Genomic DNA, 14,206 nt, shown 5'->3' on the forward strand with positions numbered 1-14,206 from the left:
GCATCCATTTTGCGATTCCTTATTAGCGAAAAATAAGGAATCTCTAATAAGGAATAGCAAAATGCTGTGCACGAAGAAATCACTTTAAAAATAGCGATTTCTTAAAATTCCTTAATTGTGATGCGCAAATTGCGAGTTGCAATTAAGGAGTACCTCCCCATTCATTCCTATGGGCCTAGAGGCCCATAGGAATGAATGGGAAGACATTCTCAATTTGCGAATCGCAATTAGCGAATCGCAAAATGAGAATGCGCTTTCAAGGGTGCAGGGGTGTCCAAAGGACACCCTGTTACACCCCATAAATTGATCTGTGCACATATGTTTAGGGTTTCCTCGTGAAAAGTAACTGGTGTTAATGTAAAACACTCAAATACCTTTGGGTGGTGTTGGCGTTCTATAAAACTGCACAAAAGAAGCAACTGGTGCTAATGTAAAGCGCTCCAATTCCTTTGGGTGGTGTTGGTGCTATATAAAGATGCACAAAAAAATATGAAAAGCAGAGTTGGGGGAGGAGGGGATCTGTGCAATGGAATTCAGTGGGGCAAGCAGCAGGGTGGGGGTGGACGGGCAACCAACAGCCAATGCAGTCTGCCATGGAGAGATTACGTGATTTGGCTGTAATCACAAAATGTGAACTGAGCTGGAGGCTAGGGAGGCGATGTGGCATCCTCTTGGGAGAGGGTGTCACGTAAGGGCCACAGCTGCTGACTTCATGTAATGGGTATTCAAGACAGGTCCTCACCCACAGTATCCCAACTACTCCCCACCAAATCCTTATTTGTGTCTAGTGTAAGAAAAGTTCTATAATACTAAAACTTTATCTTCATTGTTGTCACTGTAGATTCAAGAGAATTTATCCCTTGTTTATGGTTCTTTAACCAGAGTTTTTTGTTGCTTAACCACCTTGAGAGGAAAGACAGTGCCAGCATCCAATTTTCAAGTTCAGCCTTGGAGAGGGATTTCATCAATCATGGCCATGGTGCTGCCTCTCAATAAGATGAACTTTCTTTTGCTAGCGTGGTGGAAACATGACTTTTTCCTCACCAGAGGTTGCCACATCTACTGCTTGGACATGAGGCCCAAGTCTGCGCTAGAACCGAATTTGGTGAGATGCCCTCGGTATACTAGTGCATTGAGATGTCCTCAGGCTGAGTTTAGATATTTCCTCTGTGTTTGTTTTAGAGACATTTATTCATATGTGGCTAGCAGCAGAAGGTGAATCTGAGGTATCTTCTAGGAGTGGGCGAAGAATTCCACTCCGCCAATAGAGTTGGTGGTGTTTTACCCACAGAGCGCAGAGTTCCAAAAAGCTGAGTGAATTGATGCAGAGCGGAGGTTTTTCTCTTGCGTGGCTTGCCAACATGAAGTTGGCGAGCGAGAGAAATTGCGTGCTAGACCATCTGCCGGCAAGATTTCTGAACGGGGCTGTCATGGCTGGTCACTACCGCTCACATTGAGAAAGCTCCCGCTCGCATTGAGGAAGCTGCTACTCGAGTAGAAAATCTATTCGAGTGGCAGAAAGAAGCAGTGCACTCTAGTACACTGCGTGATGCCGTTCGTGCTGATTTTACAGCACAGGAAAAAATTCCTAATGCTAAAAATCAACACGAACAGCCGACGTACCGGACTCTGCCACTCGCGGAACTCCGCGTAGTGTAGCGAAGATTTTTCGGCACTTCACAGAGCTCCGGGTAGTGCGACTCCCCAAACTCCAGCCTGGCCTAGTATCTTCCACTTCCCTGTTGACTCCCATATGTTTAGTTTCTCGATGCAACTCTGCCTGATGGTTGTGGGACTGGACTTCAGCTGCACTGTTTACATGACTCCCTGATGCCATTGGCTTCAACCAAACATAATTGTAATTGTATTTATATAACGCTTACGCCAGATGAGGCATCAAATCGCTTGTTCAGCGAGTAGCATGCAATTCCTGAACCCAAATAGGGCTAGTGGTGGATTAGTATAGGGAAATATGAGTTAATATGAGCGGCGGACAAGCAAGCTTTCACAATATTCACACCACGACCTGTAGTAAGAGGATTCTTTATTTGGTCATTGATTAATCAGTAACAGCTTCAGTACAGATCACTGTGGATCTCAAAGCATCAGTATGAATCGTCTGCTGCAATCACAGGAAAACTCTGAAGAAATAGAACTTTCAAAGTTCTTTCATCAGCAAACACCCTTCAACAACACAATATGTGTGGTGCTTCCAGAGCTATCCCAGTCCAAACTCGTGTCCTGGCGTTCCGATTCCCATCTCTGTGCAAAATGGAGGTTCTGCGCCAGCCTGTGAATGAGAAACGCAGGACGACATTTCCCAAAATGAGTACGGCCTGCAAGCATCAAAACAGAAGAGCTACTGTTAGATTCAATCCCTCGAGTACCAGTGATGCCAACTCCGCGATCTTTGGTTTTCTCCAAGATGACAGACATCACAGGGAAGAATTCCTTCCAGGGAGGGGGTGGGCAGCACATATATGCAAGGCACAATATTAAATAGAATGTAAATAAAAACGAGGAGCAAGAGGAACATAGAAGATAGAGTAGGAGATAAAACGAATACCATGCTGATGAAGGCCCAGAGAATAGGAATGGCTAAGATGAGAGAAGAGTAGGAAAGAAGAGAAAGCTTAAGAATCCTTTTCGAAGTCCACATACAGAGAACCTCGTGCTTTTCCACACTTTAAATGTCCTCAGAGATGTGGTTACTGTGTCTATGTTGAGTGACCTGCTGGTTGATGTGTCCAAGGAGAGAAACCGTGTAATGGAAACACATAGAGATTCCCAAGGTGACCCTGGACTGCGTGCTCCCTTGTCGGTTCCTTAAAATAGTTCCATCGCAAGCTCCACGGAAGAAGCCAACTTTGACTACAGCTGTTATCATTAGCCTGACCCAGGTTTGGCGACAAGTATGACTGAGGCTAACCGCATTGACCTTGGAGGACTTGAGTTGTGACACAAATGTGAAGCGATTGTCCTTTCTTGGTACTGGTCCGTCTTGTGATGTCACACGGGTATAGGATGGTTATTCTTCCGTGACTTGGGCTGGCTTGGAAGTGGCACAGATAGAAGCTGCTTGGTTTGTGTAGCATTTATTTGGTGGTCCCACTAAGTTTTAGACAAATTTCCTGAGTTTGGTCCACATGGCTACCAGGACTCTTCCTGTCCATGGGAGGCTGCCTGTTGGAACTCTCACTTTCTGTCTTCATCTTCGACGTAATGATGGAGGCTGAAGAAGTTGAGAGAGCCTTTGGCGAGGTTGGACAGGTGAATGACGCCAGTGACGACCAGTGTGATGAGCAGTATGGGAACCACCACATTCCATACTGTGGCAAGGATATTGTAACAGCGAGCCTTGGAGCCAAAGCGACGAGCAGCATCCACATCACCAGCAACTTTCTGGTCACGGGCCTGGAATTCAAACAGAAAAGAGTGTAAAACTTAAAATGCAAGCACAACTGCAGAACCAACATAAGGATCCAGGTCATCTAGACTGTAACTGACCAACCAGGCAAAATAGACTCAGCCCTTATAGACTAAGAAACCAAACCATCAGCCGAATTCTGATCCCATGCAGACTATGAGACCAAACACCAGCCTGAAGTCAACCCATACAGACTATGAGCCAGCAAGAACTCAACCTATACAGACTACAATACCAAACCGCCAGCTCATACAGGGGCCAAGCAGTCTACCTACGAGAGCAAACCACACGCCTGGATTGTGTTAAAGCAAACTATGAGACCAAACCCCCCAACATGGATTGGGCCTATGCAACCTGTACCAGACCTAACTATCTGCTAGGACTAAAACTAAAACTAAACAGACTATAACAGCCCAACCCAATAACAAAGATGTGGACAGTAAGTGTAAATATTATATATGTGTATATGCTTTGTTGCTGGTCATTGAACAGTAGCAGGCCTGTCACCTCTGACCTTGCTTCCCTTTATATTTGACCCTCTTGCAGTTTCACTGTTGATCCTCCTCTTGACCTCGTTCTCTCTTGACTGTCTTTTAATTCTTTCCCTACCCACAGAGTTCATGCAAAGAAGGTGCATGCTAACAGAGCTCACACCAGGCAGCAGAGCGCGCCATGTGACAGCGGTGAACAGCTGTGCAATCCTTAGCTTGCATGCTGCTGACCGAACGACCGTCAGGTGCACCTCAGATTCGTTGTGCAACCATTGGCGAGAAATAGAGGAGGGACAAGACACCCATTAGCTTATCTAATGTAAACCTTATTTGTATACGTGTCTGCGTTGTCGTGTGATTCTTTCAAATGTAGTACAATAGTAGTTAGGTCGTAACTTTTCTGGAAGTATTATATTATATGTTGCGTATTTCCTTAATGAAACCTTTAAATTATGTTTTGCTATTTACAACTAATTGCTGTCATTGCTAGACTAAAAACATGATGTCCCTCTAATTTCCGAAACAGCAGCTTCGTAATCAAATGAGATGAACAAACCATTGAGGTTAAAAGCTATCATTAGTTCAGTTCCTGCAGCCTGCGGCTTTGACACGCTGTAATTTAACCGCTCTTTACATGGCCTGCATTCCCCTGCAGGGGCCTCTTTGTGCCGCCATCGCTACTGAATGCTCGTATTTGAACTCTTTGGTGCTTGCAGACCACCACTGGCACAGGAGGGGAACCATATGGTCTTATAAACCAGTGTGCCTTAGTCTTGCAAAATGGTTTCAGACTTGAACGTCTAACGCTGCTTTTTGTTTTCTCGAATATACACTTTAGCTGGATAAGACATGGGTGCCCAACGTCGGTCCAGAAAGGCCGGGTCTGACTTTTAGTATATCCAGGCTCAATATAAATCATTCAGATGTCTCTTGGTTGTCCTGAATATGTGGCAGCCGCCCACCCCCTCCCTCCACCACCCGGTTTAAAGTGGTCGTTCCTGGCCTACTCGTTAGCCAGCCTAGATTAGAACTGTCTGTTACCCTCCGTCCCAACCTACTGTTCTTTAATATCACTACCCTAGCCCTGTATCTCTGATCGAGCTGCGCCTTACGCCCTGGGCCCTGACCCTGCCATTTTGTTTCTGACATTCTTTCTCTTCTGGCTCTCCGCCGCTGCCCCCTCGCCTCTTTTCGTCTAACCTTCACCCTCTTTGCCCCTGGATTCCCTGGTCCTATTAGCATGCGCCCCTTTTCTGCCTCTCACCCCCAGACCTCCTTCCCGGCGAAAGTTCCAGTTGATGAATTGCAAATAGTTGCTACTTGGATCCCCATTTGGATCCCCCATGACAGAAGAATGTCTAACAACGGACCCCCTGTGCTCAGCAGAGAAAACAAGGGGCATCTTTACTATTAAAATACAATGACAACTGAGACCGACAGACACCAGGAGGCACCAATAAGCGCTTCCGGTATCGGCAGGCGCTGTCGCCATAGCAGCCGAGGGGGATCTCCAGAATCACAGCTATGTCGTTGATCACTTGTGGTTTCAATCGGAGCTGTCCACCCCATGTGCACCCTCACCGCCCTTCACTCCTCAGCCTAGTTTATGAGCCCAGGCCTCCCTGCTGCCCCTCTGCCTCCTCGATGCCCTTGACACGTCATCCCTGCCCTTGTGGTACCTCTGTCCCTTGTGCATACCCCCAGTGCCCCTGGGGCCCCTGTGCCCTCTCTGAACTCCCGTGCCTCCCTGCTGTCCATAATACATCCTTCTTATAACCCGTGCATCCCTCAGCCCCGTGACTCCCTGCTGCCTTTGTTGCCTCCTTTCTTGTACCACGTGCACCCTTTCACCCTTGTGCCTCCCTGCTGCCTTTGTTGCCTCCTTCCTTGTACCACGTGCACCCTTTCACCCTTGTGCCTCCCTGCTGCCATTAATGCCTCTTTCCTGTACCCCGTGCATCCTTTCACCCTTGTGCCTCCCTGCTGCCATTAATGCCTCTTTCCTGTACCCCGTGCATCCTTTCACCCTTGTGCCTCCCTGCTGCCATTAATGCCTCTTTCCTGTACCCCGTGCATCCTTTCACCCTTGTGCCTCCCTGCTGCCATTAATGCCTCTTTCCTGTACCCCGTGCATCCTTTCACCCTTGTGCCTCCCTGCTGCCATTAATGCCTCTTTCCTGTACCCCGTGCATCCTTTCACCCTTGTGCCTCCCTGCTGCCATTAATGCCTCTTTCCTGTACCCCGTGCATCCTTTCACCCTTGTGCCTCCCTGCTGCCATTTATGCCTCTTTCCTGTACCCCATGCATCCATTCACCCTTGAGCCTCCCTGCTGCCATTAATGCCTCTTTCCTGTACCCCATGCATCCTTTCACCCTTGTGCCTCCCTGCTGCCATTAATGCCTCTTTCCTGTACCCCATGCATCCTTTCACCCTTGTGCCTCCCTGCTGCCATTAATGCCTCTTTCCTGTACCCCATGCATCCTTTCACCCTTGTGCCTCCCTGCTGCCATTAATGCCTCTTTCCTGTACCCCGTGCATCCTTTCACCCTTGAGCCTCCCTGCTGCCATTAATTCCTCTTTCCTGTACCCCATGAATCATTTCACCCTTGAGCCTCCCTGCTGCCATTAATGCCTCTTTCCTGTACCCCATGAAACCTTTCACCATTGAGCCTCCCTGCTGCCATTAATTCCTCTTTCCTGTACCCCATGCATCCTTTCACCCTTGTGCCTCCCTGCTGCCATTAATTCATCTTTCCTGTACCCCGGGCACCCTTTCACCCTTGTGCCTCCCTGCTGCCATTAATGCCTCTTTCCTGTACCCCATGCATCCTTTCACCCTTGTGCCTCCCTGCTGCCATTAATTCCTCTTTCCTATACCCCGTGCTTCCTTACACCCTTGTGCCTCCCTGCTGCCTCTTTCCTGTAGCCCTGCATCCTTTCACCCTTGTGCCTCCTGCCTCCCTGCTGCCCTTGGGGCATCCTTCCTGTACCCCGTGCATCCTTTCACCTCTGCCCCCCCCAAGCCCTTGGTGCTTCCTTCCTGTACCCCCTGCATCCTGACACCCCTGTGCATCCCTGTGCCCTTGGGGCCTCCTGCCTGCACCCTGTACATCCTTTCACCCTGTGCCCCCCTGGTGCCCTTGGGGCATCTTTCCTACACCCCGTGCATCCTTCACCCCACCCCTCCCCTGCTGTCCTTGGTACCTCCTCCCTGTACCCCTTGAATCCTGACACCCCTTTTCCTCCCTGCTGCTTTTGGTGCCTCCTTCCTGTACCCCCTGCATCCTGACACCCCTGTGCCTCCCTGCTGCCCTTGGGGCCTCCTTTCTGCAACTTGTGCATCCTTTCACCCTTGTGCATCCCTGCTGCTCTTAATGCCTCCTTACCGTGCCCCCTGCATCCTTTCACCCTTTTGCCTCCTGCCTCCCTGCTGCCCTTGATGCTCCTTTCCTCTACCCCGTGCATCCTTTCACCCTTGTGCCTCCCTGCTGCCATTTATGCCTCTTTCCTGTACCCCCTGCTACCCATGATTCTTCTTTCCTGTTCATCGTGCATCCTTCATCCCCATGCATCCTTGCTACCATTGATCAGCCATGCCTTGTACCGCCTGCATTTTTTCACACTGTGTATCCCTACTGCCCTTGATGTCCCCTCCCTGCATCCTTTCACACAGTTTCTCCCTGCTGCCCTCTGTACCTCATTCCTGTACGCAGTGCCCTCTTCACCCTTGTGCCTCCCTGCTGTCATTAATGCCTCCTTACTGTACCCCCTGCTTGCTTTCACCCTTGCGCCTCCTGCCTCCCTGCTGCCCTTGGAGCCTCCTTCCTGTTCCCCGCGGCATCCTGACACCCATGTGCCTATCTTCTGCCCTTGGTGCCTCGTGCGTGCACCCCCTGCATCCTGACACCCATGTGCCTCTCTTCTGCCCTTGGCGCCTCCTTCCTTTACCCCCTCCTGACACCCATGTGCCTCTCTTCTGCCCTTGGCGCCTCCTTCCTGTACCCCCTGCATCCTGACACCCATGTGCCTCTCTTCTGCCCTTGGCGCCTCCTTCCTGTACCCCCTGCATCCTGACACCCATGTGTCTCCCTGCTGCCCTTAACGCCTCCTTCCTGCACCCCCTGCACCCTAACACCCCTGTGCCCCTCTTCTGCCCTTGGTGCCTCGTGCATGTACCCCCTGTATCCTGGCACCCCTGTGCCTATCTTCTGCACTTGGCGCCACCTTCCTGTACCCCCTGCATCCTGACACCCATGTGCCTCTCTTCTGCCCTTGGCGCCTCCTTCCTGTACCCCCTGTCTCCTGACACCCATGTGTCTCCCTGCTGCCCTTAACGCCTCCTTCCTGCACCCCTGCACCCTAACACCCCTGTGCCCCTCTTCTGCCCTTGGTGCCTCATGCATGTACCCCCTGCATCCTGGCACCCCTGTGCCTATCTTCTGCACTTGGCGCCTCCTTCCTGTACCCCCTGCATCCTTACGCCCATGTACCTCTCTTCTGCCCTTGCTGCCTTCTTCCTGTACCCCCTGACACCCATGTGCCTCTCTTCTGCCCTTGGTGCCTCTAACTTGTACCCCCTGCATCCTGACACCCCTAAGCCTCTCTTCTGCCCTTACCGCCTCCTTCCTGTACCCCCTGCATCCTTACACCACTGTGCCTCTCTTCTGCTCTCGGTGCCTCCTTCCTGCACCCCGTGCATCCTAAAGCCCCTGTGCCCCTCTGGCGCCATGTGTGCCTCCTTCCTGTCCCCGGGCCTTCTCTGTGCCTCCTCGCCACTTCTAATGCCTCCTCCCTCTCACATGCCTCATTTCTGCTAGTAGTACCCCTCCCTTCGCCTCATGGGCCACCTTGCTGCACTGATGTGCCTCATCTGTGCCCTTATTGCCTCTTACCGACATAGGTTCTCCTCCCTGAATCAAACATCCCGCCAGTCCGTGCCCTCTGCATACCACGCGCCTTGTATCTGTCACCCGGGCCTCCTCATACCTCCTCTCATCCCTGCCACGTCGGGGCCCAGTTTGATTATTCAGGCCAACGCAATGCCTCCTCTCTCCCTCCTTCCCGTTGCTCCCGGGATTTCCCTCCCGTGTTCCATGTGACATCTTCCTGGCCTCTCTGCCTCTTCTCTCCTAGGTATACGTTACCCATGATTGATGGCTTCTGTGTTATCATCATGCCCCCACCCCCGTCCCTTTGTGCCTGCTCTCAGTCCCTCTGTGTCTACCTCTGTTCCTCCTCACCGCTGCGGCGTGTGCCTCTTTTGTACCCCTTTGTGCCCATCTGCCCGCCCAGGTCCGCCCTCTGCATCGACCTCAGCCCGTTCTGCCACCACACGACCCCTGCCTGTCCTGCTCACCGACACTCTCCTGTCCCCTGAGCCCCCGCCCGCACCTGCCTCGGGCCTCCTGTCCTGGCCTCTTCAGCACCCTGTGACAAGTTTCTGAGACTTTTTTTTTTTGCAGTTTTATAGCGCTATCTCGACCCGAAGGTATCATAGCGCTATACATGAGCACCCTTTACTTACACAATGACACATTGAGGGGCTTATTTGCAAGCACCTTTCGGGGTGGTGCTTCACTTTTAATATGGCGGAAAGTAACAGCTGATGGCAAAAGGTTTGTAAATAAGCTGCAGTGATTTTCCCAGACTTGCTCGCAATTGAGCCAAGGACAAGACTCGAACCTGGGTCTGCAGCTCCAAACTCGGCAGCTCTGGCCTCAAACATCACTGTCAATCAGTCACCCCAGTGGGACGGTACGCCCAGACGCGGGTCCCGTGCTCTCCATGCCACTTGAGTCAAGCTATCCTGGCTGGTGATGGGTGATACCCCAAAACAGGTCCCAGGATGCTTGTTTCTGGTCCAGGGAGGATCTGGCCTGACAGTTCAGGTTGAACTGTTCCCATTGGACGCAGGGGCAAGACTGATGTGTATATGGCCCCGTCCAAACTGGGGTGGTACGGTGAGCAAAAAAACGATGGATTTAAGCCCCGATCTCTTTAATGAGGGTGAATGTTTTATTTGTTCAGCATTCCGTCCATTAATTGTTGCACAGGAAAGACTAAACATTGGTCGGTTGCTCTGCTCTGGATTTAGGCCCAGATCTCTGTACTGAGGTGAATGTATGACATTGTTCTGCATCCTGTCCATCAATTATTCTTTTTGTATCTGTGCCTTTTTTCTGCCACGTGCCTCCTCTCTGCACAGTGTATGCACTCTAACCCGTGCCTCCTTTCTGCTCTGTGCCTCCTCCAGTTACTGTGCCTGTTTTCTGGCACGCCTCCCCTGTGTGCCTTCCGTCTGCCAAGGCCAGCTCTCTGCCCCTGGTCCCATGCCATCTCCTCCCTGCCCAGCTGTACCGCGCACCCTGCCTCCAGTCTGACAGGCGTCTCCTTTGCTAGCGCCCATTCTTCTGACCACCGAGTATCTAATATCTGGCGGGTGCCTCTTTCCTCCCCTCGAGCCATCAGAGGCTCACTGCGCGCACTCACCTTGACAGAGTAGACTAGCGCCATGAAGCCCAGGCAGCACAGGTTCATGTAGACGGTGTTGAAGACGGACCAGATCATGTGGTCCCGAGGCACCTTGGGGGTCCCGATGGTGATCACCGTGGGGCCAGGCTCCGGTTTGCCGGGGGTCGTGGTCAGGAAGTCCTCACGGGGGTACGAGGTGTCCATGGCGGGCATGAGGAGAGGTGGAGCGAGGGGCAGGCACGCCAACGTGTGGATGTGTAAGGTGGGGTAGGTACCACTGCGGGGAGGTGGGAGGGAAGCGCACCGGAGCAAGACCACTGAGTGGATCACCCCCACCTGCGAGGGGTACGGGGCCCTATGAGAGATGGTACGGAGTACAGGCTCAGAGCTGGGCGTCCGTGGCGGGCGCGGGCACAGGGTCCTGGGAGTAGGGGGCGAGGGACAGGGCACCAGCAGTGGCAGCAGCAGAGACAGTCTTTCCAGGGCCCGCAGACCCGGGCCAGCTCCTCTTATAGTTTCCTCCCTCTCTATATTGGACGCTGTAATTGCCGCTTTGCCTGGAGTGGTTTACCCCAGAATACGGTGCCAGCCCGGGCACAAACACACCCTGGGCCCGCCCACCTCACCAAAGCATCTGAAGCCGTGTGCCTCCCGCCCGCCTCACCGCCTCGCCGTGTGAAGCCCTGTCCGCGGTTCCCCCCTCTCTCTCCCTTCCTCTCCTGCGTCTTTCTCGTCTCTCCCCTGGGTACCGCTCCTTCTTTCTCTCTCAGCGGCCTTCTCGCCTCTCTCGTGTTTGGGGTGCTCCCTGTCTCTCTCACCCACCCATCTCCTCTCTGTAGTCTTCCCAGTTCAGTCCCCCCTTATTGAAACGACTTTTACAGTCACACGAATATTCAAAACAGCTAGGGTGACCAACTGGCATTGGTGCAAAATCAGGACAGCGAGTGCAAAAATTCAGGACAAAGGGTCAAAATTCAGGGAAAAAAATTCGGACAAAGGGTACGTTTTGCATACACACCAGAGGAAGTCCTGCAATAGTGCACAAGTAAATAGACTACCAACACAACAAGCACAAGTCAAAATGAGTTTATTTTAGGTTGAGAGAACCTTGCACTCTCACTGCATCTGTTATGTATGAGAGTGAAACACACCTGCGTATGCATATTCAACAAAAAAAGGTGAAGAAAAAGATCACAGCTGAAGACTTCTCAGATCTTACATTCCCATAGCTGTCAATGTTTCAGATTGCTTATGTGTGACATTTTCATAATTTCAGTGTAATTATGAGTGACATTCAGCGACTATGAGTGACACTTTCTCACGAGGAGCAAAATCAATCAATGAAGACAAGGAAAATATATAAATATCAGAAATGACAGCCAGCACCAGAAATGGAAGGGCAGTAGGATGTGTGAGAGGACCCCGCGTGGAGCCTGAACCAGCCACACTGACGCTGAACTCAACTTTGTGCAGACTGTGACTGAAGTGCAGAGCTCAGCTCGGGCACTTACTTAACTCATCCATTCTCTCATCTGCTTGCACACTCATTTGTCCATCAATACAATCTCTTAATCTATTCATCCATCGATCTGCTCATGCTATTAGTAATCACTGCAAGCACACAGTTATTCCTTGATCCATGTATTTTACTATTCATTATCTAATCTATCCAAGTAGCACTCATTCATACATGCACTCACTCATCCATTGACTCAGCCACCATGCCATTCATCTGTGCACACACCCATCTCCTCTTGCATTCATTCATTCACCCGCCAATAAACGTGTTCATCTACCTATCCTCACCCATTAATACATTCTTGCAACCATGCACATGTCCCCCCAAAGACACTTACATCCAGAAACTCGCCAATCAATAAAAAAAACACTAAACTAAAAAGCTATCACCCATATTTTAGCTTTTGAAGTCTTTCACTCGCATATCTGCCAAGTTTTCAGTTTCGTAACATTTCCATTTCTGCAGCTTGCTTATGTGTATCATTTCAATACATTCTGCGTGACTCTTTAAGGGACACTTTATAATGTACCGAATAAAGCAGTTAATTTCTCTTTGGGTCAACGTATTTGCCAGAGAGGGCCTTGAAATAGGTACACCGCTCACTCACCTACTTCATGCTTCTAACATTGTAGCCCTAAAAGCCTATGACAGGGACGGCCTTAGGCATGTGCAAGCTGTGCACCTGCACAGGGCCACCAAACCCCAGGGGCCACCACGCCAATATATATCCTTAATATAATAATCCTCTGTGGATGGATACATATTTGCGTGGCGGCCCCTAGCAGGGATTTGGCGGCCTCCGGCTCTGTTCCACTTCCAAACACCCTGACCCCTCCTCTTCACTGGCCTCCGCACTCCGCCCCTCCCGGACCCCCTCTTCCGGGGCCCCCTACCTACGTTCCCTGCCCAGGGCCACCATGAGCTTAGAGCAGCCCCTGCCTATGATGTCATAAAAAACAGCACAAGTCATTTGTGACAAGACCTCCGAGGACAGCTACCTTACCTCTCCCACTTTGCAGAGTCCCCTGTGACAGTGCCTTTGCACGGAGCCTTTGAAACACCATTTGTTCTTTTTTTGGAGAGACCTTGGCCCCTTCCACGTTATGGCTTTACCAACACTTGACATTCTTGTCATGCCAAAGACACATTGCGTATTAAACTGTAGCCCACTCCATACAGAGATGTCCGTCACACTATAGACGTCTACCACTTTCAAGGACTCATGGCAAACCTCTTCAGAAGCTCTAAAGCACGTACGTTGTTATTAGCAGGTATGTAATAATTAAAACCTCAGAGATGCTGAAAGTGTTTTATTTATTTATTTTATCAGGACATTTTGATTCCCCCTCACCCCCACTGGAAAAAAAAACACAGGATCCGAACTGCTGTCACTGGGCACAGAGGCCCATTATCGCTCTGTATGTGATAATTAGGGCAACATACAGAATGATAATGGGCCTGATAGTAGTCTCTGCCAGGGGCTGCTGCAGGCCAGGGGTCACAGCAGGAGCGTGAGCAGGCCCCTGCAGTGAGAGTTACAGGCTGCTTGCAGGGGGCAGCTCACGCCAATGTCTGAAATTACGGTCAAAAGGCGTCCGTTGAAGAAACTCTTACTGACAACGGACAAGAGGCCCAAATTACGGGCAGTCCGTGAAATTTACGGACGGTTGGTCACCCTAAAAACAGCAGTTTCACCCGGGTACAATCCTCCCGGGTGCACCAGAGAGCCCCTCACTGCTCGAGGTCTGGCGGCAGTGGTAACCGGTGGCCGCTGCTCTTCGTTGGCCTATGTGAGTCTGGCAGTCACAGTTCTCTGGGTGTCCAGCGGACCCGGTGGGTCTCGGGGTGTCTCAGCCTGATGGTGCGTGTTGGTCTCTGTGTGCTATTCCTGACGGAGAGCCTTAGGGACTGATTGCCCCTCTCGGCCAGTGTCTTACTGTATATATCAGTCGTTAGGTGTCTGATAGTATCTATGATCTGAGCGTCTGATAAGGAATGTTAGCATTGAGATGTCTGGTAGTTAGTCCGTGGGATCTGAGTGTTTGATAGTGTATACCAGTCCTTAGATGTCCTATAATATCCGTGGTTCTGAGTGTCTGAAGCCCCCTGAGGGTTTGAGTGTCTTACAGTGTATGTCTGTCGTTAGGTGTCTGTTCGTATCAGTGGATTTGAGGTTCTGCTCGTGTATGTTAGTTACTCTTGAGGTATATGGTAGTATGCTAGACTAAGTGTTCTTCAACACTATCAGTTTTCCGTATTTGTGGCACGTGGGTCCCGGACGAGACACTCGTGTAGT

The 14,206-nt window shown here is 50.9% G+C and overlaps 1 protein-coding gene across 1 annotated transcript; it reads right to left on the reverse strand.

Moving 5' to 3' along the window:
• Positions 1–2,027: 2,027 nt before the first annotated feature.
• IFITM5 (interferon induced transmembrane protein 5) lies at positions 2,028–10,868 on the reverse strand. Its single transcript, XM_086956385.1, has 2 exons — positions 10,410–10,868; positions 2,028–3,414 (listed from the first exon to the last, which is right to left on the reverse strand). The coding sequence occupies exons 1-2, from the start codon at positions 10,602–10,604 to the stop codon at positions 3,196–3,198; spliced, it is 414 nt and encodes a 137-aa protein (XP_086812511.1). The 5' UTR covers positions 10,605–10,868; the 3' UTR covers positions 2,028–3,195.
• Between the last annotated feature and the right edge of the window lie 3,338 nt (positions 10,869–14,206).

The sequence above is a fragment of the Lissotriton vulgaris genome, chromosome 2_1 (genome assembly GCF_964263255.1).
Source record: "Lissotriton vulgaris chromosome 2_1, aLisVul1.2, whole genome shotgun sequence".
Taxonomy (NCBI): Eukaryota; Metazoa; Chordata; class Amphibia; order Caudata; family Salamandridae; genus Lissotriton; species Lissotriton vulgaris.